General features: G+C 41.2%; 2 protein-coding genes across 2 annotated transcripts in view; both read left to right on the top strand.

Annotated features, from left to right (window-relative positions):
* Window positions 1-1,258, top strand: part of HEPHL1 (hephaestin like 1) — a 29,329-nt gene extending 28,071 nt beyond the window's left edge. Inside the window, exon 13 of the mRNA XM_063304738.1 lies at window positions 796-1,258. Coding sequence (XP_063160808.1) covers window positions 796-1,258 — 463 coding nt within the window. The remainder of the gene's footprint in view (window positions 1-795) is intronic.
* Window positions 1,216-22,209, top strand: PANX1 (pannexin 1). Its single transcript, XM_063305878.1, has 5 exons — window positions 1,216-1,509; window positions 13,906-14,045; window positions 16,361-16,581; window positions 18,651-19,321; window positions 20,916-22,209. The coding sequence occupies exons 1-5, from the start codon at window positions 1,329-1,331 to the stop codon at window positions 21,002-21,004; spliced, it is 1,302 nt and encodes a 433-aa protein (XP_063161948.1). The 5' UTR covers window positions 1,216-1,328; the 3' UTR covers window positions 21,005-22,209.
* Window positions 22,210-26,408: the final 4,199 nt, after the last annotated feature.

The following is a 26,408-nucleotide window of genomic DNA, read 5'->3' as shown; positions in this document are numbered from 1 at the left end:
AGGGGCTCTCACTTGTGCATTAAATTAGATTAAATAAGACAAAACAATTGGATATATCACAAGTAGCCATTCTGGGGATGGTTAGTTTCTTAGAAGGACCCAGCTCTGCCTGCAAATCATAAAGAACTTTTAGCCATCGAGGTTTTTATTATATTTATTGTATTATGTATTATAGTGTTTTACAGTTTTATATTTTTATTTATGTTTTATTGTAAACTGCCCAGAGTCCCTTTTGGGAGATGGGCGGTGATAAATTTGATTAATAAATAAATAAATAAATAAAAATACCATATTTACTAATATAGCATCAACAATACACTCTGGATTGAATGGTCTTTGGGCAAACAAGTTTTGCAGCCCATGTTTCAAAAACACAAATGCCATCTAACATTGGGATATTGAATTAATCCATTTCCTGGCTTTGCCCTGAACCACAAACTAAGCCAGTCGGTAGGTAATGGCTCCTAAACTCAGCTGCTCGTGACCTAATGGGCAGGTTTTGGTAGTTTTCTTGGCCAGACTACAGTACACAACTAGCATGCCTTCTTCCTCTAGGATGTGGGGTTTTTTTTAATCTCCCAATCTAGTTTAGTCCCCCGGGATTTCCTGGTGGTCTCCCATCCAACCAGGAGCGACCTTGCTCTGCCAAGATCGCCCAGATGGTGCACTAGCCCAATTTCGCAGGTCGGACAAATGCATCCCCGGTGTCTCTTACTTGGTGAACACAACCATACAGTTGGAAGGAGCCACTTAGGTCACAGAGTCCACACGCACGCACGCACTCGCCCCGTGCAGGAACCTGAACTGCAGCCTGCTGGACAAACGCCGGCCCCCAGCTGCTCGAAGACATCCCGCGAAAGGTCCGACGGCCGAGAGTGCGTTCAGTATCGCCCGCGGAAAAGGTCCGAGGGCCCCCTGCGGGCTTCAGGGGCGTGGCCTCCCCCCCCCCCCCGCGAGCTCAGGCCCCAGCTTCCCCTTCCCCGCCTCCGCTTCTCGGAACCCCACGGCCCCGCCCCCACCTCGCCAGGCCCCGCCTCTCCGTGACAAAGGCCGGCAGGGAGGAGGCGGGGGTGTCTCTCCCTCCCCGCCAATGCTCTGCCGCCTTCGGAGAGGGCGCCAAACAAAGACTGCCCGCGGCGCCCCTCCCGGCCGGCCAGTCTGGCTTTCTTGGCGGGCGGGGACTCCGTGGCGGCAGGCGGCCACCCCCTGGCCAGGGGCCGGGACGCGGCGGCCGGAGTTAGAGATGCTGCCCGGCTGAGCGGCGGGACGAGCGGGCCAGCCTGCGCGCGAGGTGCCCCCGGCGGGTCGCCGTCCTCGCCGCTGCGACCATGGCCATCGCGCACATCGCCACCGAGTACGTCTTCTCGGACTTCTTGCTGAAGGAGCCGTCGGAGACCAGGTACAAGGGGCTGCGGCTGGAGCTGGCCCTCGACAAGCTGGTCACCTGCATCGCCGTCGGGCTGCCGCTCCTCCTCATCTCGCTCGCCTTCGCGCAGGAGATCTCCATCGGTAAGCGGCGGCGGCCGCGGGGCGCGTCTGCCCTCCCGCGAGGCTCGACCTGGGCGGGGGCACGACGCCCGCTTCGCTGGAAAGGCCGGGCTGGGCAGCGGGGGCCTGACCGCTCCCCGCTTTGTTGGCGGCGGCGGCGGCGGCGGCGGCGGTGGCATGCCTTTGAGGACGGGCGAGCGCTCTCTCCCCGCGGGAAGGGGCCGCCACCCATTCAGCAGAGCCCGGAGCGTTCCGGTGGTCCCCACTTCGGTTCAACAGGCCTGCCTTAGAGCCCGCGGGGAGCAAGAGGCGTTTGGGGTTGCGTCCCGCAGAGTCCCCTCCGTCTCCCCCCCCCCCCCCCGGGCTGCTGCTGACTCCATTCTGAGCCTTGGTCACCCTCAGCCCCAGTTCTTGGGGTGGGGGGGGGGAGGGCGGACTGTGACACCCAGCCGGATCGGTAGGACTCATTCTGGCCCTTCGGTCGAAACCCGTTTCCCATTTAGGCTACTCGGCTGCTGCCGCGTGTCTTTATTTTTTGTACTGTATGTATTTTATTCCGTTTTTATTCCTTTTTATGGTAAGCCGCCTAGAGCCACGGATGTGAGATGGGTGGCTATTTAAACTGATTAAGTCAGTATCAATCAATCGGTTTCATTTCTGTCCTAGACCAGCATAGAACTAATCAGGTAGCAGTTCCTCTAAAGTAGAAATAAAAAATAAAAAATTATGTTGATAGAATAAGAAAAGGTAAAGTTAAAATTATTAAGGTAAAATTACAGAGTACAGGAATTAAAATGCAAGAGAATCCAAAAAAATTACAATTAATTTTACAATGTATAATCTAGCTGCTACAAATAACTAGGAGCGAACTATGGAAGGACATAAGTAATATTAAAATTTATAAAACACTGTAAGAATGTAAAGCTATGCTAACTTAATATTAAGTCTAATACTTGCCTGAAGACCTGCTAGGGTCTGTTGGGATTAAGTAAATAGATAGATAAATAAATAAATCTCTAGAGCAGAGGATGGTAGCCAAACCTTGCAGTCTTAAGCAGGTTTGTTAAGACAGAAGTCCCATTATAAACAGGGAGACTTGCTTGCGGATAATGAGGTGATTACTTTGGGTTAATTAGTGTAAGCTAATCAGACATGTTTTGAGAAGAAAAGCTTAGCTCTCTCTGAGATGGCACAAAGCTAAGTTGTAGCAGGAGTGATTTGAGAATAGACTCTCCCTTCTTTGTGAGCAGAGGAAGAAGAGTCCTAATACCGTGAAAAAAATGGAATTTATATTGTATTTTTTATGCTGTTTAGACTGTGTAAGCCACCTAGAGTCTTTCCTTCTGCCCATACATCTAAATAAATAAATGGTGCATGGTTTGCATTTACTAGCATACATTCATAATGTCACCTTCATTATCTATGCTAGTGTTTCTCAACCTCAGCAACTTTAAGATGTGTGGACTTCAACCCGCAGAATTCCCCAGCTAGCATGAGTATGGCTGGCTGGGGAATTCTGGGAGTTGAAGTCCACACATCTTAAAGTTGCTGAGGTTGAGAAACCCTGATCTGTGCAATTCTAATGTTGAAACTCAGTGACTCTAAGATGCTCAATGTGGAGCCACCTTCTTACGCATTGCCTGTGAGAACAGGCAGCTGGATTAGTGGGACAGGCCTTTTTAGCAGTGGCCCCACTTTTCTATTGATACCAAAGTATACCAGATGTCATATTTACAAGCTTGCACAGATTCTTTAAGGTCTCCTTCCAATTTGTGGTTTTCCCATAAGAGGGGTTTTATTAGACTGCTGATAAGTTACCTGTAATTGTGTGTTGGACTTTGATAAGCAGGATGTTTTTGTTCTTACTATTACTGCTGATTCTAATTGTTGTTGTAGGGGGAGGCCTTTTTGCAAAAATGCTTCCTGCATTAAAGAAATTATCAGTCAGGGGCATCTGTCAGGGGCCTGCCTGCCTTACAGTTATCCTGTCTTGAGGAGGTGAACATCACCCTTGACACATGGTATGATTATATCCAGGTTTAGCCTGGATCAGGCTGGGTTACTTGAGCATACTTTACATCAGATAGAATATTAGAAATTTACGTTGAATAGAATATTAGGATGACTAGAGGCCACCGTTTTTGGAGAAGCCAAGGAACAGAATTAACAACAACAAAAAAGGGCAAGGAACAGTGACCCAAGGACTAGGGCTGGGGTGTTGATAGATTTCTAGTGTGGATGTGGTTTATATGTTGCAGATGTTATTTTTAGCCTTGACTCTGTTTTCTTTCGTAAGGTATTCATAGAGTTTGGTTATATTTTGATTCCTTCCTTCCTCCCTTCCTCCCTTCCTCCCTTCCTTCGCTGTCCATGTCATATATATGACTCTGGGAGGCTCACAATTAAAACAGAATAAAAACAGTAAAAGACAACCAGAGTTAAAAACAACAAAAATAACATAAAAATAGCATCCGAGAAGGCTCACAACCACTCAAGCTAGCTGTCACATGGCTCGCCTACCAGAGCCCCAGGCTCAATGGCAAAGCCAGGTTTTTAGTGCCTTTAGGTAGATGGGTGGCCAGATAAATTTGTTTTAAAAAGTCATAAATACAATATTATGCAAAATGGGTGAGCCCAGGGAGGGGTAAGATTTTTTGGGTTGGTGGAGGACTGACTCTAATGCTGCAAAGTGTAAAAATCAGGGTTCGTTCAACCATATTTTTAAATTGAATAATTTAATTCAATTGCATACCATAAAACCACATTTGGCTGGTTTAAAACAATGCAAGAGTGGAAAATCTTTTGGTGAACAAGGGCTGCACTTAACATTTGTGGCTATGGAGGGCCACAAAGCATTTGGGACCGTATCACACTGGGCTGGATTTGGGGAAAAGAGTTTGGGCAGGTTTTTTATTATCATCTGATTGTTTCTACTTTGAGCCACACAGTGAACTTTAAATGTGTTTCCTACTTCAAAATCAGAGGAACTCACCGTCAGTTTCAACAGTCACTGTAGAAGAGATATAAGCACCTCAGGAACAAACTGCGTGTAGCCCTGAGGTTGCAGGTTGCTGACCCCTGTGCTAAGTCATAAACCATGGTTTATAAGCCACAGTGCATTGCACACTAAGTTACAAGCAGCAGACTCCATTGTGGCACAACACAATACACGAACCTATTCCGAGTTAAGTCTAATTAAGAATTTCACTGCAGTTTTAATATGCTTTCTACTGTATCTAGTTGTTTAAAAACCGCACCACTACATTTGACAAGCATCATGATATAGGCTGTGAGGGCCTCAATAAAGGAATTCGGGGATCAAATGTAGCCCCAAAACAAGAGGTTTAGGAACAATAGCTGGTTTAGAACTGCAGCTTGTAGAAATATAGCAACTCAGAAACAGGCTGTTACATAGGCATTTTGTTCATTTTGAAGGCCAAGTTAAAGTGTTTTTATGAGTTAAATGGCTTGGGGATGCAAGAAACATCACCTGCATTTGTACATGATTATCTGGCCTTCAGATCCGTGGGCTTCAACTCCCAGAATTCCCTAGCCAGCATGTTGGCTGGAGACTTCTGGGAGGTGAAGTCCCCACTTCTTAAAGTTGCCAAGGTTGAGAAACACTGGTCTAACTTATAGAATGCTTTCCTCCCAGAAGTATGAGTAGCTCCATCTTTGAAAACTTTTAAGAGAAAAATATTTATTTCTGTCTTCTTGTTATTAATTGCTGCTGAACTACCACTTGATGCTCGGTTTTAAGGGTGTGCAACGCGTTTATGCTATTATGGTTGGAAATAGACACAACTCCTGTATGCTGAGCTCATCTGCCTCAAAATTATCCACATTGACTGAGATGAAATGGTACAGAATTTCAAGCAAGTATTTTTCCAGACTTGTTTAGAGAAGTGGGGAAGTTCAGTTTGGGACTTTTGATAAACCAGACCTGCTCACAGACTGAAATTTATTTGTCTCATTTTTCTTCCAAGAGCTTTACACTGTGGATATGGGGTGGAACTCTCCTTGTAATTATAGTAATTTAGGGTCCATTCTTTTATTTTTATATATATACATACATACATACACATACATACATACATACACACACACACACACACACACACATACACATATACATACACACACACATTTGAAAGTTTTAACAACAGTAAGAACGAATACTAAAATAGAACAAGAAAGAAGAAAGGGAGAAATAAAAGAAAAAACTAAAAGTGCAAAAAAGAAAAAGAAAAGTAGAAAAAAGAATGTTTCAGTTCTGAAAGGCTAGAATTTAAAATAACAGATAAAAATCCTGAGCTTCATAAATACAGTGGTACTTAAAATTTGTGAACCCTTTTGAATGTTCAATATTTCTGCATAAATATGGCCACAAATATGTAGCTTCAGATCATTTTCCTCAATAAATAAATGAACAAGTACTATATTTTTGACTCATTTGTTTCACTGAGTTTCTCTGTATCTTGTTTTAGGACTTGTGTGGAGGACAGATCACATTTTAGGCCATATTTATGCAGAAATATTCACTGCTGGGTGACTTTCAAGAATTTCTGGGTGCTAATTGTTCGGTTAACAGCAGCAATAAAATACCCTAAATTATACTGTGGAAATGAAGAAATATTGGGGAAAAGGAAGGAAGGAAGGATTTGCTTGTTTTAGTAGAGTGGTTTGAGCTCCATTCTGATCCCCAAAACAAATGTCAGGATTCTAAATGCTTCACTTTTGCCCATATTCTAGTCAGCGGATCTGGGGAGCCAGGAAAAAACCAGTAACTTGAGTTTGGGTCAAGCCAATAGACCCAAGGTGCCAGGTTCGGGACTTGGTGCGAAGCGAACAAAACACCAAGACGAAAATCAGACTTTTTATATCCACTTCATTTCAGAGCTCTGAGATACGTGGAGACTCTCCACTAAGAGGAAGTGCCCAAAGCAAGCCACAGACCCCTGGTTTTATACTATCTTGAGACAAAAGAAATACAGTCAGCTCACAGCTGGTTTCTTGCAATTTCAGCAATTTTGGGAACAGATCAAGAACCAACTTACCATAACGTATCAATCTTGTATGTCCTGTCAGCTGCCCAAGCCATGACCCACCTTATCAGACTGGCCACAGCTGGTCTCCTGCATCCCTACTCCAGGTCAAGCTCATACAAGCAAATCACAAATCATACAGTTATCTTCAAGGATACATGGAAATCAATCACAAGACGTATAGTTGTGTTCAGAGATTACAAAAGCAAGCAAAGAAAGCATCATAAAGCATACAGCTATTTTCAAAAATTACAAGAACATGTCATTGAGTAAAAGTATATCACTTCTGGCAAGGACATTGAACACAGGTTTCAGCACAAATACACACATTCTCATATGCAGGCCCATGACACATGTTTTCATATGCAGGCTCATTATCAGATGCTGAATCAGTCTTAGTTCCCTCTATTTCAGTTTCTCCCATTTCCGTTCTCATCACTTGGCTGTCCAAATTCAAAAATATTTGACCGAGACCCAGGACACTATCCTCCCTCCTCCCCTAAATGTCATGGGGACGTAAATATCTCAGCCATCCCAGGACTCCAGCAGCCCGCTTATGAGTAAGCAAGTATAAATGCACGCCAAGGGCGATTTCACTGTATTTAAGTGTTTCTCACAGTACCCTCAGGATTGTCATTTTTGGGCCAAGACGTGAAGGCAGCAGGTGTTTCTAAAAGAGGCAAGCTGGTCTCTGATTTTGAGGAGCATCTATAATTTTAAGAGCTGCAGGGGACAAAAAGGAAGCTGCTAAGCTGTAGAGCAGTGTTTCTCAGCCTTGGCAGCTTGAAGATGTGTGGGCTTCAACTCCCAGAATTCCCCAGCCAGCTGGCTGGGGAATTCTGAGAGTTGAAGCTCACACATCTTCAAGCTGCCAAGGCTGAGAAACACTGCTGTGAAGGTTTGAAAAGTGGCCTGTTTGTATAGCACTGAAATTCCTTCTTTTATTCAGTTCTTTGCAAATCCCTAACCTAGTGATTTAAACTCAGCTTCTGAGTTAATGTGATTTTTAGGTCCATTCTAAATACTCTGGTTTAAAGTAAGTCACTCCTGGTGACTTCATGGACATAATCCTTGTAGTTTTCCTGGAAACAAGACAAACTTGGATTGCTTTCTGGGAAGTTGTCTTCAGCTTCCCAGTCTACCTATACCTCTAGTATTTCCTGGTGGTCTCCAGTCTATCTACTAAATAGATCTGACTCTGCTTAGTTTTTCAAGATTTGTCTTCTGGTGTAACTTATTTGCCCATTAGATTTTTGATATATGAAAAACTATCACTTCGCTGTTGAAAATGTATCATATTCATCTTATAGAGCAAAGTCATTCAGAAATATGGAATATTATGAAGTCCCAGCAGTTCCAATTTTACAGGAGAACAGCAACTTGAATGAGAGGCATTTAAAATGGACGAAAACTAGCCCAGTAATTCATTGATACTTGAGAATACTCAGTGGTCACAGAACACTGCAAGCTGTTAAATTAATTAGAAAATCGAAAAGGAAAGGGAATATATATATATATATATATATATATGGAATATCTAGAAAAACTATGGCTGTCTAGCTGAAATTCTGAAAAGGAACACTCCATAGTAATCCTGGCCAAATATCTTGATTTCTGTGACTCTGTTGGGTTAATTTTATTTTAATTTTGCACTAAAGCTAGCATGCATCTGAACTGCAATTCTTAATATATGCATTTCAGCTTGTAATGTTGCCTAATTTGGAAACAATTGTCCTTAATCTATACACCTTTGCATGTTATTTCCATGAGTATATACTTTTAACTGGACTCCATATCTACCTCTTGGGGTTCACACATCACGCCAAGCTGAAAACAAACCATGTTATGGATTGGCCGATGGATGATCCAGTGGGTGTGTCTCCACAGCTGAAAACTCTTAGCAAACCTTTTGCTAACACTATTGAAGCATATTATTTATATACAGTATATATATGCGCATGCCAAAGCATAGTGGAAATGTGGAAACTCCCTAGAACTGTCCAGCATTTCTTTTGGAGCTGCAGCTGATCTTTCTTTAACTCTACTAAGAATAGGCACTGGGACTTTCCATGAATTGGGAATGATGAATTTTCACAGCTGATGAAGTTCATATTTCACTAGGGAGGATTGAAATTCCAGATCCTGGGAAATACAAAGATCAAGTTGCTCTCCAGCTATGCAATGCTATACATGCCACTTTTTTTCCAACAGTCCAGCTCCCTAAAGCTGCCTTGGTCCTCCTGAATGGGTTATGTTGCCCCTACTTTTTCCTGTCCTAATTCTCATACTTTTTGGAGCTTGACATTCTGGTTTTTATTTAGCATCTGAATCCTCAGAGGATGCAATAGATTGTATTATCCCACCTCTTTGGGGAATTAGGTTATCAGTTTTATGGCCCATAGAGATGTATTTGTTTATCATATTGTGTGTGTGTGTGTGTGTGTGTGTGTGTTGCAAATTGGCATTGGCTTAGATGTCAGTAGAGCTTATCAGATGTGACATAGGTACTTAATACCATGGAAGGTGTACAGCATGATTCTGTGGGTGGTATGAGATGGCCCTCCAGATGTTTGTCAGCATTTCTCCTATTGATTGCTGTCTGGAGTTGCTAGGAATTGCAATTCAGAGATAAATGGAAGATTGTACATTGTACACCATTTGACTGTGTTCCTACAACACCCTGAACAGGATTTAACAAAGCACAATTGCTGTGTGTCACATAAAATATTCTGCCCAGACAAGTCAACAAAGTTAATGACTCTAGTGGAATAGTTCACACAACATACTAAGACAATGGCTGGGTTCTCACAACATACTTAAATCACAAACTATGATATCTGAAGTGATGACTTCAACCGATGTCTATCTATTGTCAGGTAAACGTACAATGTGCTCTGCCCATGTGTATTTCCATTTTAGTGCTATTTTTATGACATCTTTGAAATTAGTCTGTCATCAAATTACCTCATTTCTGATTCAATCTCTGAGCAAGTTCTTTAGCATTCATTCTTCCTTTGCGTGCTGTGTGACTAGAAGCTTTTCTGCATTTCATATCTGTAGGTTCCACACTTCATATTGTATCTTAGAGGGTATTATTGTGATATACTAATTCTGATATATCCCATTATGCAAAATATAACCACCATATTCACATTTCCAAGAGGCATCTAGTTGGCCATTGGTTGACCATTATTGGATCATATTTTGGTCAGATACAGCATAGCTCTGCTGAGTTAACATCTGAGGACTCTCTGAGAGTACAGATGTTGTACATGAGAACAGGAAAAGTGGTACTAATGGATTGTTGGTCAGTAGCTTGTCTTGGTAGATGCATAGAGATTGGGTCTGCATATTATATTAAACCATACTGTGGTTTGCTTGTTTTTGGTGTAGTATTATGTGTGAACTAGGCCCCTAAGGTTTGTTTGATAAATTATGGTTTACATCCAGTTTTTGGGTTATGTGTAGATGTAGCTCAAGCATAATATGCAAAGACATCACTGTTTAGGTGGCAGCTTCCTTTTACATTTCATTATTCTGTATTGATTATAATGAGTGATGGTTTCTTGGCAGGGCCAGCTCTATCATTAAGCAAAGGGAACAGATGCCCAGAGGCAGCAAATTCTTAAGAGATCTAAGGTGAAAACAGTGTGCCATAATGCCTATGCACACTAAGATAAACTGCTGTCTTCAGGTGCAGTGAGGACATGATCCTGGTGGTCATGCAGAAGGGAGAGTCAATAACCAGTTCAGTAAGGTTGTGTGACCTCACCTGTAGGTATGAGACAAAGCTAAGAGGGTAGCTGTTCCTCATCCGACTATAAAATAACTACAGAAACACCTTCATGACAAAGGTAATTGCCTAGGATTAACTATGACAGCATCTTCCTGTTTTAGGTATCAAGTCATTCCTCCCTTTGTGAAACTCCTATGGGACTGGTCCCTGATGTATTAAAAAAATTAAAAAATAATAGTTTTGAAGAAGGAAAAATATTGGTTAACCAATGTTTTCCCTTCTTTCCTCTTCATGATTAATTTTTGATTATTAATAAGTTTAGGATGGTAAGCTAGATATTCACAAAAGTCTTGGGCGCATTTGCTCAGAAGCAAGCCCCACTAAATTTAGGGGGATTAACTCTTGAGTAAACCAACTTATTTAAGGTACGATCTGATTATTGAGGGTAAGAGGAAGTCAGAATCTTTGTTGTTACTGAGGTAATAAAGTTATTGCTTTAAAAAGAATGGACCAACTTGTTTAGTTGATTGGTTCCTTTTTCATTTAATCAGGTGCTCAGATCAAAAGTCTGCTCAGTGTTTCTCAACCTTATCAACTATAAGATGAGTCTCCCAAAATTCCCCAGCCAGTCATGCTGGCTGGGGAATTCTGGAAGTTGCAGTCCACCCATCTTAAAATTGCCATGGTTGAGAAACACTGGTTTAGCCTACAATTCTGGGATTTGAAGTCCACAAATCTTATAGTTGGTAAGGAAGTAAAACAATGGACTGGATGAAAGATCTCGTTTCTTATTGTGAAAGATGTGGTGATGATGGTAAATCTTCTGAGGTACTAATACATCCATCAGGGTCATAAGAGACCTAGTGATGTTGAATACCCAAGAATATTTCATATAGCTGTGACCGTTTCAGGTCAGAAAGATGCTCTAGCCATGATGCTTTATATTTTGCTTGGATTGCTACAATATCCTTCATCTGGAGCTGCCCTTGAAGACCATTGGAAGAACCTACTGCCCTTTCACAAGGCTTTAAAGACATCACTGTGCCACCTGGTGTGGGGATCTGGATGTGTAGTTTATGTTGAATGTAGATTGTTTTTTAGGCTTTGGCTGTGGATTTTGGTAATTCATTTGTATTGCTTGTAAACATTTTTGTGTGTTTATGATTGTATTTGCTTTTTGTCTCTTTTTTAAAATTGTTGTAAGCCACCCAGAGTCATGTGGTTGGGATGGACAGCTATATAAATCAAAGTAATAAATAAATAAATGCTTCAAAGGATTCAAAATAGAGTGAGCAAAATACTCACAGATACAGCCACATTTGTGAATATTGCATCAATTTTAAACTTCATTGTCACTGAATTGAATTCAGGCCCAATTCAAGGAATCAGTTCTTAATTTTCAAATAATAAACACTTTGGGTTACAAATACCTGAAGGTGAACCTTATTTTTGTTTCAGTCTACCCTTGCCTTCAGGTTTTCTGTTGTAGCCCTTCTTCTGGTGCCTCTTTAACAAAGGTGTTCAGTTTAATAACAAAAAAAGGCTTATTTTTTCCAGCAGCAGCACTGGCCATGGACTGCTCTTATATATATAAGCTCACCAGACAATTAAATAAAACCCCTCTTATTAAGGAACTATCTCTGTTGACTTACCCTGCACTTCACCTGTGATGCTGCTTGGTTATAATTGCGTTGCAGTCCTAAATAAGAAGATGGTTGAACATAACCATGTTGCAGAAAAATAAAAAGAAGGGATACCCGTCTTTTGAAATACCAGCTGAACTGAATGACTGGCGCTGTTCTAAAATTGTGTATGCATGATGAGTAGCGACTCAGAAGTAATCGTGAAAGCTACGCCCTTACATGTACACAATTTCAGTGTTGTTTTTCAAATGTTACGCCTCTTCCTAATAGAGCAAGAGCATTGCTGTGTATTTGGCATCTCACACATTCAGTTCTTGGGCTGATGCCTGGAATGACAGCATAGCTTTTATAGCGCATCTCTATAACACGCCCCCCTTCTCTTCTCCTTCCCCATGCGGCCTTTTTGGAAGAAGGGAACTCTTGGGTCTGTGCCATTTTGACAAGGTCTATTTTAACCCCCTGTGGGCTCAGGCAAAAAGTTACTGTTGTCTGTGATCAATCCATGACCATTTGGATTATAGCGCGACAGTTGTCTTTGCAATGAAAGGCAACTCACGTGACTCATTAATTGCTTTTAATCGTTTGCAACAGAACCTCTAAACTTCCTTTTTTGCTCACTGTAGCAATATGTAATATTCATCCCTTGGCTATTTACTGCAATTTAAAATTGCAGGCTACGATTTGCTCTTTACAGTGATAAATGGAAGTTCTCATGTGTAAACAAATCTGCATGTATGTGAATTCAGCCAACCCTAGTAAACTCAGAAATACTATGTACTGCAGAAGGAGGGATTGTAGAGAAAAAACAATGCTTACTGGTGATTATTTAATCTTTTTAAAACATGTAAGTGTTTCCCTATCCAGGAAGTCTCCAGATGTGTTGGATTACAATTCCCATAATTCCCAGTTAGCTGGGTCTTTGAACAGTAGGAAAATAGAAAGCAAAATAACATGATTTAAGTAAGGAAGCTGTGATGCTGGATCCCTGTTGTTTCTCAAACAGCTTAGGAGGCAAGTTCAAGAATCTGTATAGGGAATGGCCTTGAAGGACAGGAGAAAGAGCCGTTACCAAGGCAACAGATAAGAGGGGCGTGAACCCGGCCCAAGAAAATAATGTGAGAAAACTTTTCAGACAAGCCCCTCACAGGAAGATAAAGTAAGGGAGGGGGAAGCACATTCAGACTTGCAAGGCTCTGTTCCTATAGCTTGTACAATAAAAGTCCTGACCTACATGGTGTTGGTTTCCTAGTCTGGTTTACCTTGTTGGGCTGAGAGAGTCTGCATTCCTTTCATATGGGTTCTCCTTCAGTTTACACACACACACATACACACACACACCCCTTTGGATACATGGCTTCCTTGAAAGGTGCTAGGTGGTGTACATCCATAAAAGTAATATCTGCTGTGTCATACCCAGTTTTTTGACCTTTGTGATAACCAGACTGTAGTAGATTTCAGATCCTGGGTGAATAAGCGTATACATGGTTAATAGCATTGAATTCTCCACCCAGAATAAAAGCCTGCTAGGGGCAAGACGAGAGCCAGTTTGGTGTAGTGGTTAAGGCATCAGGCTAGGAACCGGGAGACTGTAAGTTCTAGTCCCGCCTTAGGCACAAAGCCAGCTGGTGACCTTGGGCCAGTCACTCCCGCTCAGCCCTAGGAAGCAGACAATGGCAAACCACTTCTGAAAAACCTTGCCAAGAAAACTGCTGGGACTTGTCCAGGCAGTCTCCAAGAATCAGACATGATTGAATGGATAAAAAACAGTTGGGGGGGGCAAGACAAGGCATCCTGCATTCCCATGAGCATTCGCTCCCCCTGCCCCCATGAGGAATTATTCCAGAATTCAGGCGCACATGATATCCATGTGCCATATTCTATTCTATGTTTCTATTGATTCTGTTGCGTATATACATTATTCTAAATATTTATTCTTTACTTTATGCCTTGTGTGACCTTCTTTTTTGGCAATGCGTTCTGCTTTGTTTCCTAGGTACCCAGATGAGCTGTTTTTCTCCAAGCGCATTTTCCTGGCGTCAGGCTGCATATGTGGATTCCTACTGCTGGGCTGCAGTTCAACAAAAGCAGTTGTCCCAGAGCGAATCTGGGCATCTTCCACTCTGGCTTCATAAAGTTTGTATAGCCAGATAATTCTCTGTTTCATTTTCTTCTCCTCTCTTTTGCTTTTTTCTCCTTATTGGAAACCAAAATCTGAGAAGCAAAACATGCTCTATCCCATGCTGGCTGGGGAATTCTGGGAGTTGAAGTCTACACATCTTAGAGTTGTCAAGGTTGAGAAACACTGCTCTATCCTATATTAATTTCCTGTATTATTATTATATATAATTAAAAAATTCCCTTCTCACCCCCATAGGTGGTATGTGTCTTCTTCAACCTTGGGTCCTCTACCAGAGGCCTGGGAGTTTGAGGGTTCTGCACAGTATCTTGGCTGTTCCTAGCACTGCACTCTTCTGGACAGAGAGCTCTGAGGTTGCTTCTGGGATCTGTTGGATCCACTCTCCCAGCTTGGGAGTCAGTCCCAAGGGACCCTACCACCACTGGGGCCACTTTGGCCTTCACTTTCCACATCCTATCCAGTTCCTCCTTCAGGCCCTGGTACTTCTCCAGCTTCTCACACTCTTCTTCCTGATGTTGCTGTCACTTGGCACTGCTACCTCTATCACCACCGCTGTCTTCTGGTCCTTGTCTTCTACCACGATGTCTGGTTGATTGGCCAGTACCTGCCTATCCGTCTAGATCTGGAAGTCCCACAGGATCTTAGCCCTGTCATTCTCCATGACCTTCTGTGGAATCTCCCATCTGGACTTGGGAGGGTCTAGCCCATACGCTGTGCAGATGTTCCTGTACACAATGCCAGCTACTTGGTTGAGCCATTCAGTGTTTGCTGTTCCTGCTTGCATCTTACATCCTGCCACTATGTGTTGGACTGTTGTTGAGGCCTCTCTGCATATAAATATAAATAAATATAAATAGTTAATTCCCATTTTGTTCACATGCACTTTTAAAAATGTATTTAAAATGGTATTATTAAACTTCATTTATTTTAAACATTTTTATTTATTTTACAGCACATACAGCGTGCCCAATCATAATGGACTCTGAGCAGTGCACAATGCCCCCTCCTTAGCTTGGATTAAAATAAAAGAGATTTTTAAAAAAAAAAAATCAAAACCATAAAATTGCAACATAAGGCCTTGGCGCTAGTTCCAGTTCACTCTCATTAAAACCACTTCCATCCATCCATCCATCCATCCATCCATCCAATCAAATTTGTCACTGCCCATCTCCTCCCACTGGAGGGACTCTGGACAGTTTACAACATTACTGGAGGGATGAACACCTCTTTCAAGCTCCCAGGGTTGTTCGAAGACTTTATAGACTTTCTAAATGCCAACGAGGAAGGAGACGTTCAAATGGCCAGAGGATGCTGTTCCGAAGGAGGGGACAGTAATAGAGAAGGTGTGCTTCTGTGGCCTCTGTAGATGGCAATTGCTAAGCAAGGGGACACAAAGGGAGCCCCACTCTATTTGGCCTTGTTAGGTGAATAGATGTCATTGGGAGAAAACGTTGAACCATGCTAGACTTTAAAGATGATAGCCAGCATATTGAATTGTACCCAGAAGCCAGCTATTAACCAGTACAGCTCCCAAAATAGCAGTGTTCTATTGGTGCAACAAGGAGCACCCAAGACTCCTTAAACATCTGCATTCCAGACCAGTTATCATTTCTGAATATTCTTCAAGGCCAGCCCCATGTAGAGCGCATTGTAGTAATCCAGTGGAGAGGTGACTAAGGCATGAATGACTGTGAGCAAAGGCTCCTGGTCCAGAAGAGGTTGCAACTGGTTAAATATAAATATTGAACCTTAGCCACTCAAGACTGTTGATGACTGCAAAATAAAAATTCATTGCAAAATAGATGGAGAGAAGAAAGGAATGTACACCAGCTTTTGCTCCTGAATGCAGGGCAAGATAAAGATCTAACAAAATGTACATAAATATTAATGCTTACCCTGGAGGATGATTATAAAGTAAATTTTCCTGATCTAGCAGCTCCAGATGAGTTAGACTGCAACTCCTATAATTTCATGTCTGAACTGCCACCTTTCTTGGAAATGAAATATACACACAGGGTGCCAAGTTGCATAAAGTGACTGAAGACTCTAAGTTCCTGATAGATATACTCTGTAATATACTGTATACTGCATATAAGCTTCACCCCTAAAAACCAACCATGTTATATCGACTTGATAGTTAGTCTGCTGTTGTTCAGATATGTTGTGATTGCAGTATCCAGAATTCGAGGCCAAATCATGGTCCGTGCGTACATTCCAAACTTGAAGACATCAGAACATTTTGGGTTTCTTATGGTATCAGACTGAATTTGAGTCCTGATTTAAGATTCTCTCTCCTGATTTTCTCCTTCAGTTTTTCCCATACATCCTTCTGCTGCTTGCAATCTTGCTGTACCTGCCATGGCTCTTTTGGCGTTTCACCGCAGCACCCCATCTGTCTTCGGATCTGAAATTTATCTTGGAAGAACTTGACAAGGCTTATAACAGAGCCATCAAAGCTGCAAACAGTTGTCGTAACTGTGATGCCAGAGACACAGCCAGCTCCCCGCCTGCCATTGAAAATATTGCACAGAGGTAACATCTCTTGCCACTTTTCCAGTTTTCTTCAGACCCACCTCCACCCACCATTGTCTCCTCTGTTGGAGGACAAGCTAATGTATCATCACCCAGCCGGATCAGACTTTTGCTTCAAGTATGGTAAAGTAGCTGAGTAGGTCTTGGACTAGCCCTGGAAGAAAAGGATAGAATTGGACATACTGTATCGTCTAGAACAGCCTTTCTCAACTATTTGACCCTGGAGGAACCCTTGAAATATTTTTCAGGCCTCAGGGGACCCCTGCACATTCAGGTTCAAATATAGGCCAGACGTTACAAAATTATTATATTCATTTCATGTGTAGGCCTGTATATATGCATTTACAGTGTTCTTGAACTAAAGAATGAAACTTTTCAATATGAAGTTGCCCAAAATTGAAATATTTTTAAAAATAAATTGTTATCTCCCAGGGAACCCCTAGGGACCTCTTGCAGAATCCTAGGGTTCCACGGAACCCTGGTTGAGAAACCCTGATCTAGAAGCTTTGTGACTGACTCCATCATGGCTCTTTTAGGTGCCATGTATCCTGTGTGCTACCACCTCAAGGACCACTTGTCCTGTCATAAGTCTGGGAGTCATGGGCATCCCTTTTGTATCCCCCTCAGAACAGCAAGGAGTGGGTGAAGCCAAAGTTTTCAATATTTTTTAAGATTGTTGGTGGACTTTTAGGGATTCCAAGGAGAAAACAAGTGCCTTGAGTCTTGCAGAGGGTCTTAGTATCTGTTGGCCCCATTAGCCCCTTCCCCCAAATCAAACAGACCAGACCACCACCACCACCCCCAGCTTCAGGCCCTTTGGTTGTTACTTTAAACCACACAGCTGCCCCCAAATGTTAAGCCTACCCACTCTGATGATGTCACCAGCCTTATCACCTGTATGCCTCAAAACAAACAAAAAATCCACCACATACATACATACATACATACATTTATTAAATTTTGCCACTGCCCATCTCCCCACAAAGGAGGACTCTGCTCTTACATTCCCTTTTTAAGGAACTGCAACTTTTCAGCCACAACAAACTGGCCCTCTGCCCTACAAGGGAAGTGGCCATGCATTCAGGGAACTTCGTGTTGAGGTCAGCATGTGTTACTTTAGGTATGAAATAGAAAACCTTAGTGAGACTTCCACGCATTGACTTCAGTTAATTACCAAGTGGATAATGACTCTATTTTCTTTGTGCATTCTATGAACATTTTTAATCTTCCGTTTCAAAACACTCCTCCCTACTCATTTGGGGTGTATCTGTATTTGAGGATAAGAAAGAGTGATTGATGTTCTTTAATCCCTTGATCAAATTAAATCCAAGGCAGCTGACAGCAGAATGCTAACTATTTCTGAGTAGTCCTCATTATAAGCACTCCTATAGAAGTGTACGCCATCATAATGAGCTAAACTTTCAGATGGCATAAAACTCTGTCAGGCGTGCCACAGCAGACTCACACAACTTAAACATTTGTTTATCCAGAGGTTCAGCTAAACTGCTGTTGCTGTGTTTTCTGATTTGATCCAGTCATGTAATATACAATAGTTATCAAGCTGTTTATGTCCTAACAGCCAGGAACCATGCTGAGACAAGGAGTAGGTCTCTAGTGTTTTATTGCTGCTACTTAACAGAGAATCCTAACAAACTGAAGAAGCGTGGGAAAAACTCAGACATATAAACCCCAAAGGTTAAGGCGGTCCCGATCTGTGTCTCTTTGAATGGCCACCTAATTCCTCAGTACTACGCATGCACTTTACAGCCTGGAAGGGAGCCCCCTGCTCTCCATCCTTACTCATGACAGTTTATGACTGTAGAAGCACTATTCTGAGTATTTTCTTTTACACTGAATTACTATTTTAATCGTGTTTAAGTTATGAGGAATTGCTGATTATTCCCCACTTTTAGTTTTCTTTTCAAATTTTGAAAAATGTGTTGAAACGGGAGGGAAGAGGAGGAGGGAAAGACTGGTACCTGGGGATGTTGGGGTATTGGTTTACGTCATTTCTAAAGCAAGTGAAATCCTGATATAACACTCCTGGAAACTGGCTTTTTGTTTTCCAGTTTATGGGAGATCTCTGACAGCCACTTTAAGTACCCTATTGTGGAACAGTATCTGAAGACCAAGAAGGGCTCCAAGACCTTAATCATCAAGTACATTGTTTGCCGTTTGCTAACACTGATTATTATCCTCTTTGCTTGCCTCTTCCTGGGTTATTATATCAGTCTTTCCTCGATGACGGATGAGTTTGTTTGCAATGTCAAAACTGGGATACTAAAAAATGACACAAGTATTCCAGAACGATTTCAATGCAAAATGGTTGCTGTTGGTATCTTCCAGCTGCTGAGCTATATCAACTTCATTGTGTATGTGCTCATCACACCACTGGTGATCTACGCCTTCTTCATTCCATTCAGGCAGAGCTCAGACATTCTGCAAGTGTATGAGCTTCTGCCGACGTTTGACGTCCTCAAAGTCAAAGCAAAGCACTACAATGATATGAGCCTCTACCTGCTCTTTCTTGAGGAAAATGTGAGCGAGCTGAAATCTTACAAGTGCCTCAAGGTTCTGGAGAGCCTCAAAGGCAGTGGGGAGAGGTTTGATGCACTGCAGCTCCTGAGGAACCTTGGCTCAATTAAAATGGACGCTGTGGATGCCAAGCCAAACACCATCCCCAAGGAGTATAGAAAAAAGGCTGAAGTGGAAATGTCTAACGATGCAGCAGAATTAAAAGGTAATGTCTCCCTTTGCTTGTATGTCTCTTTGTTTGGGTAGGTTGCAACTTGTTGCTACATGTAAACTATACTCAAGTGGTTTATAAATGTTAAAATACTATACTAAAATACTATAATTTCATCTGGCGGGGTCCAGGAAGCATGCCTTCTCCGCAGTAGCTCCCGCCCTGTGGAACATGCTGCCCCCGGAGGTGAGATTGGCCCCATCGCTCCTGGCCTTTCGGCGGAGTCTGAAGACCTGGCTCTGCCGCCTCGCTTGGGGTGGAGAGGGGAATAGATCTACATGGGGATGGTTGCTATAGACCACTCCTCCCACACTTGGACTGTTTTAGATTCTTCACCACTTGGATTCTTTATTTTTACCTCTATTTATATTATTTATTACTGTATTTTATTCTGTGTATTTATGGTTATGGTTTTAAATCGATTGTTGTAAACCGCCCAGAGTCCCCCAATGGGAGGAGATGGGCGGGGATAAATTAGATAAATAAAAATACTAAGAATAAAACAATTCCAACAAGACAAAAGGTCAGCAAGTTCACAGAGGAACCACTACTTATTAATGTAGCTTATGAGAGTGTTTGGGATTTAAAGCTCTGGATCAAACATCTTTCCTTTTTGATGTTGAATTAGCCCCAGACTATCCTTTTGATGTAATACCAAGACAATGGAAAATAAAAATGATGGCTTGTTGAAAATTTTTGTTAAAAAGCATATTCTATTTTTGATTCCCACAAGATCACTTTTCTAATAATAGAACATTTCGGCTGCTTTTATATTTACAAATCTCATGTAAGTCTGTGATCATATCTGTACTTTTCAGATGGTTATTCATTAAAAACAAATATGATGTGATGATTGTGTGATATAAACTTTTCCTAATGACAATAGTTCTCATGACAGGTTCCCAATTTGGTTTCAAATGGTACATGTTTTACAATCTGCTAATATTTCTAACTAGTGAGTATCCAATATTTTAAAAAGGGGGCACTATTTTTTAATATTTTTAGATGCCCTTAACCATTTATTCATATGGAATACAGTGGTGTTAGGAGAAGCACAAACAATATAAAATATTTCTTTATGTATAAAAAATATCCTAATTGAAAGCCTAATCTTTTGTACAATTTGTGGAAGTAAACCCTGCTGAGTTCAAAGGCAACTCTAGTGGGTTTAAATTAATGTGTCTTAATTTAATTGAATGAATTGAGACCCATTGATTTACATCAATGTTTTTCAAACTTGGCAACTTTAAGATGTGTGGACTTCAATTCCCAGAATTCCCCAGCCAGCATGTCCACACATCTTAAAATTGCCAAGTTTGAAAAACACAGATTTACCTCTTTGTCTCTTAACCTTGACTTAATCTGGATCAAATATCTTACAATTTAATCAGCAACCTTGACATTGGTCTTAGTCACCTGTCCTCTTTCTTTCTCAAGTCATACATATTCCAGGATTGATATTACATCTCAGCTGGACTCGATTTTCTTTAGTCATACTTACAGAGCTCTGAAATAAAATAAAAGCAGACTACTCTGTGCTAGTGCTTATATTAAAAGGATATAAAGTCTCTTTTTGGCATTTCTACAGATCTGGCTGACCCACAATTGCCTGATGACTCAGAAGGAACAAGTAAAGATGGCAAACTTCACCAGAGGCTTCTAGATACTCCTTGCTGATGGATTCAGTTCATGGTTGACAAGTGCCGAAAGCTGTTCTTAACTGCCCAGGCATAAAGCCATATCTATTACACCACATGGCCTTCCCATTGAGTTTACAAGGACTGGGACGGAAGGGCAAATAATCATTTGAAAATATTTGAGCTGTCTGTGTTTACATGTCTACAGTTTACATGCATATTGTGCCTAGAGGTACATTGATGGGATGAACTATGTCAATTCTGTGAGGGGGGAAAGGCTGGAGTTCACATGCTGACTATCGAGGGAGTAGTCAATTTGAAGGAAAAAGCAGTAGCAAAGTAGACTACTTCATATCGGTTTCACAAGTGTGCAGATGTCATTTGATCTCTTCTCAGCTCATTATTATCCAGTATCTTCAGCCATAACAGAGTATCCAGATTGGGTCCCCAAATAACTGACCCATTGAACAGCAATCAGTACAACAGTTGAAAACCTAATAATGTCATTACAAATACCCATTGTGTAAATAAGTCAAATACCTTATATTATGTTCCTTGGCCTGTACCACTTTGAATAAAACTACGGAAGCAAACAAGATTCTCCACAAGCAGCTCCATGGATAAAGGTGTCAGTTACACTTCTCAGTTGTGTCAATCTTCCATGAGATTGTACAGTTCAATCCATGAGATGGAGAACGGTGACTATCTACAGCTGGCTGAACTCCTACTATCTCGGCTGTTAACCATGCTGGGATCAGAAGCTGGGAGTGGTACTTCAACAACCTTTGAAAACCCACAGCTTCCATGCAACATGCAATACAATATATTCTGATAATACCACCCTTTACAGAACTATCTTAAAGTTAGTAGCTTCAGGATAGTGGAATGGAATACAAAAGAAATGGAAATGCTCCCTTATCTCCAGATATACTGTATGCGCCTGCCTGGTTTTTCTATACTTCACTGCTATATTCTTGAAACCAAACTATTAAACAGCTAGAACTGGCAGGACTATATTTGCAGCTTGGACCAAGACATGTAGAGAGTAGCCTAATCAAATGGAGTAATACCAGCTTTGTACTCTTCTACAGTGTAGGTTGATTTTTGCAAGAAAACCTACAAAAAGTTGCTCTTTCAATGGCTTATGGAGACCAACTTATGCACCAGCAAAATGCTGTCTTTATCTGAATGAAATATGCAGAAGGTAGAAGTCTCCTTGATTCTTAATGAATCCATGAACAGTTTTCTTGACAAGATCAAAGTGGTTTGCCTTCTGGGATGTTTTTCTAACTTCTAGATCAAGCACACAGCCATCTGATACTCCCATGCAAGTACTAGCCAGCTGCAACCCTGCTTAGCTTTTTCAAGATCGGCTAGGTCATCTCTTGTGGCCAAAAAGGAGATGACTCCAAATTTCAGATGATCCCCTGCACTCCAGTTTGCCCTCCACAGCAAAAGGAAGCTCTATTACTGCATTGTCAGCTATTCCAAGATGATCTAACATTTTAAAGATAAATTAAGGATAGGAACAAATCTGCCTTTCAGATAAATACAGTATAATCTAGCCATTCCTCCTTTACAACCCTGCGACCACTCATGTAAAGGAGCTGTGAAGGTACTACAAGCAGGAATAGGATCCATACATGAAGTATCTCAGATAAAAAGTCCTTCGACTATCTAGATTCTTTAGTGTTGAAAATGTAAAAGCCAAAGAACTGTCCATCTGTTTCTGGAAAGGGTATTTCAGTGTACTTCTCAAAGGATCCTGTAAAGGCAGCCTTCAATATCACCTTTCTGCCCTGGGAAAATATTGTCCAACTTTCCCAGGCTGCTGTTTGGGTGGAATAACTTCACACCTTTGTTTCAAAGGCAAACTCATTTCTGGATAAAAGTACCACCATTATACTGCTTTTTTTGAGAGCTTAATTGAAGGGATGCACTGTGCTCAAGTAGATTCTATCTACCTAAACTTGCAATATTCTGAAGAAAATTGTATTCTGAGGCTGATCTTTTGAAATTTCAACAGTACTATTAACTCCATCAGGGGAGCAGTGAAGAGATCTGGCCCAGAGATCAAATCTTATAAGGTAAGGTTGAAGGACTTTTGTATCCTTATAAAAAAAGAAGTGATTGAGATGTATCATGCCCATTTTCAAATATTTAAAGGGCCATCCCATAAATGATGGAGCAAAATTGTTCTCTTTGTCTAGAGGATAGACCTAGCCAAAGCTGATATTACAAGAAACGGGATTATCAACAAAATGTCAGAGGGAAAACATGTTTCACAGTAGAAAAAAATGCCTTGGAAGTAATCAATTCTGCTTTTTAAGGCAGAGGCTGAATGAATCAAGGATGTCACAGGTCAGTTTTCCGTAAGAGATGATCAGGCTGAATCAGAGTGTTTTTTCCCTTCCCACCAAGGACTGAATTCAAATAGAGGAATAATTCTGAGGGACACCTGCAGATGGTGGGTGATGTGGATTGTTTTATGAGACTTCAAAATAACTTCAAAATCGTCAAAACATCTACATCCCATTTTCTTGGAGACTGCCATGATAATGCGCTGTATTATCTCAGTTCAAGAACAAATTGTGGGTAACTCCTATTAGCAGAATTGTAAACAGAAAACTACAGCTGTTCATTATCTCTGTCTCTGCACATCTACTCAAAGCAGGTGCAATCCTGTATCTGCATTTCTTCTCAGAGAAACAGTGGCAAAAATCAGAACTTGTACAGAAGTAAACATGGACAGTACAAAATCATAGCCTTCTCCATATCTATGCAGAAATAACCACAATTACTAGCCTTGAAATCATAGTGTATGTCTTTGATGTAATATAGCATGAGGAGGAATACTCACAATAATTATCAGGAGCAAGTGTGAAGTTATTGGCAAAGAATTTTAAAAACAGCTCTTTATTATCAAGGCTGCCAGTAACTAGAGATTTCAAAGGGTTGTGAAGATTAAAGAAACCATTCTGGAAAAATAGCTGCTGCTGGTTTTTCACGGCCCTTTCAAGTCAGTGATTCTATCAGAACTGGACAGAAATCTATGATAGAATTAAAATTGACTCTGCTAGTTGTTCAGCATTCAGGGGTGATATTAATTAAAAACAAAGTACTAAAAGAAAGTGCACAATGTCTTTGCATTTCTTCTCCTTTACATAATATAAGATGGAAACAGCTTACTGTAAACCAGTGTTTATCAACTGTGGCAACTTGAAGGTGTGTGGACTTCAACTCCCAGAATTCCCTAGCCAGCATGCTTCAATTCTGGGAGTTGAAGTCCATGCTAGGTAGGGAATTCTGGGAGTTGAAGTCCACACATCTTCAAGATGCCATGGTTGAGAAATAGTGCTTTGTACGGGGAAAGACAGATTTGACTCCGGTATCCATATATTCAGTTTAAAAAGTCTGTAGGTGCCTGAAGAGAACCTTGGTTTAACTTGGAGAGATGGCACCAGCAATTGGCAGGATTGACAGAGACTAAAGCAGTGCTTCCCAAGCCTGGGTACATTACCCAAAATTGGGTAAAAGTGGTTTTTCTTTGGGTAATGACACATGAACTCATTACCCAGTCACAACAGGGACATTAAATTGAAGTGTTTTACCTACATTGGGTAAACAAGACTTTCGGATAAGCAGTTTGGGCAGTGAAGGAAAAAGCTTGGGAAGCACTTGACTAAAGGTTCAGTTAAGTAGTTTTGTTTGTTCCTGCATGATGGGGTTATGTTCATTTTAGCAGATGAGGTTTGCATGGAATACCTGCAGGAAGACAGGCCAAGTAGGGCGAGATAGGAGAACTTGGGAGTAATAATGTGGTAATGATGAAATAGCGTAACTGTGTAGCATGGCTGTAATAAACTTGTTATATAATACCAAGATGTTTTAATTATTCTGACTGGCTCAGTACAACTCCTCACAATATTTGAGTTGTATTGGCATCATTCTCGTATCATTGCGCACAGCATTTACTCTAACCTCCAAGAAATATTTAAGCAGCTGTGATTATTAGCTTCAGGGCATAACATTAAGAGGTTTTCGGCTCAATTCCCCAATCCATGCAACTAGGGGAAAAGACCCACACTTCATGGGAGGGCGAGGTGGCTTCCTGTAAAAAGACAGCATTCTCTTGGTACCTTTCTGCCCCCTTAATAGATTCAGGCAAATGTTGTGAAATACCTTTGTCTGAAACCATTGGAGAACCACACTAAAGGAGATCATTCTTGAACGAATGAACTGACCCTATGCTCCCACTGAGGCACTCCCATTTCTACCACAGACCTGCTCACAACCAGTGGGCACAATCTCAGATCACACAATGTAGTCAGTTCTCTTATGCCATACTTTCGTTGCTGAAGTAAGGACAAGTCCTAGGCTATGTCCAGCCTTCCCAGATGGCAGTGCATAGCAGGGAAAGATGGGGTGGGGGGTAGACAGCTATCTTTCTGGAATAAGGTCTCCTTCAAGGGAAGCTTGATTCTCAATGACTTTATGGCCATGCCCATGCACTTTTCTTGGAAAAAAATGGTTTGCGACCACTCTTTTTGGGGATGGTTTTTAACTTCCCATTCATGTCTGGGCCTTGATAAATCTATCCAGTGCTTCCTAATCTTCATACTACTTTTCTACCCAAAGACCACTCAATGTGGGCTCCTTGCCATGATGGATCAGCCTGAAAACTATTAAAACAAGTCAGAATGTTACAGCTGAAAACAACTGATCATGGTTTATATAGTTATTGATTGATTCATCAGGATTTGAGGAACAAGGGTCACTAAACCAGTTTTTTCCAACTTGAAGCAACTTGGAGATGATGGACAGTCTTTACCAGCAAAGGGACAGAACGATCCAGTTTGAGAAAAGATGTGGAATATGCTATCCTTTTTTTTTTTTTAATGGGATTCATTGCTAAAGGTTAGTGGCAAAAACCTAAAGATACGCCTTTTCAATTTATCACATTTATAACCGAATTGAGCCTAAAACAAATATATTTTTATGAATAAATGTTGCTTCTCTGTAAGAGTATTTGCATTTTTTTTAATGGGAAATAATTATGGGGAATAAGACAGAAATCCATTGGTGACCCAATCAATTTCCATTCAGGCATTTCTAAGGCTGAAAAAAAAAATCAGTCTACATTTTAACACAAGCTGTCCCATTTGACACATTCCAAACTAAAATGTACCTAAAATGCAAACTGAAACTTAGTCAACTTTACATTTTTGTACTTCTCTACATTTTGGACAGCTCTTTAATAATAATTTTAGAAAAGGAATTAGACGGCCCAGGGCTTTTCATGATAATTTGAATGCAGAATAATGCTCCCAATCTTTCAGCTACCTTTCCAGGTGATGGGAAAAAACGTAATATGAGGAATTGGCCTGCCTTTCTAATAGCAGAAATGCAATAGTTGTTGTTCTTTCTATAGTAAGAAAATGATT

This window comes from Candoia aspera, chromosome 5 (assembly GCF_035149785.1).
Source record: "Candoia aspera isolate rCanAsp1 chromosome 5, rCanAsp1.hap2, whole genome shotgun sequence".
In the NCBI taxonomy this organism is placed as follows: Eukaryota; Metazoa; Chordata; class Lepidosauria; order Squamata; family Boidae; genus Candoia; species Candoia aspera.
The sequence above is the reverse complement of the archived record's forward strand: the minus strand, read 5'-3'. Positions and strand labels throughout refer to the sequence as shown.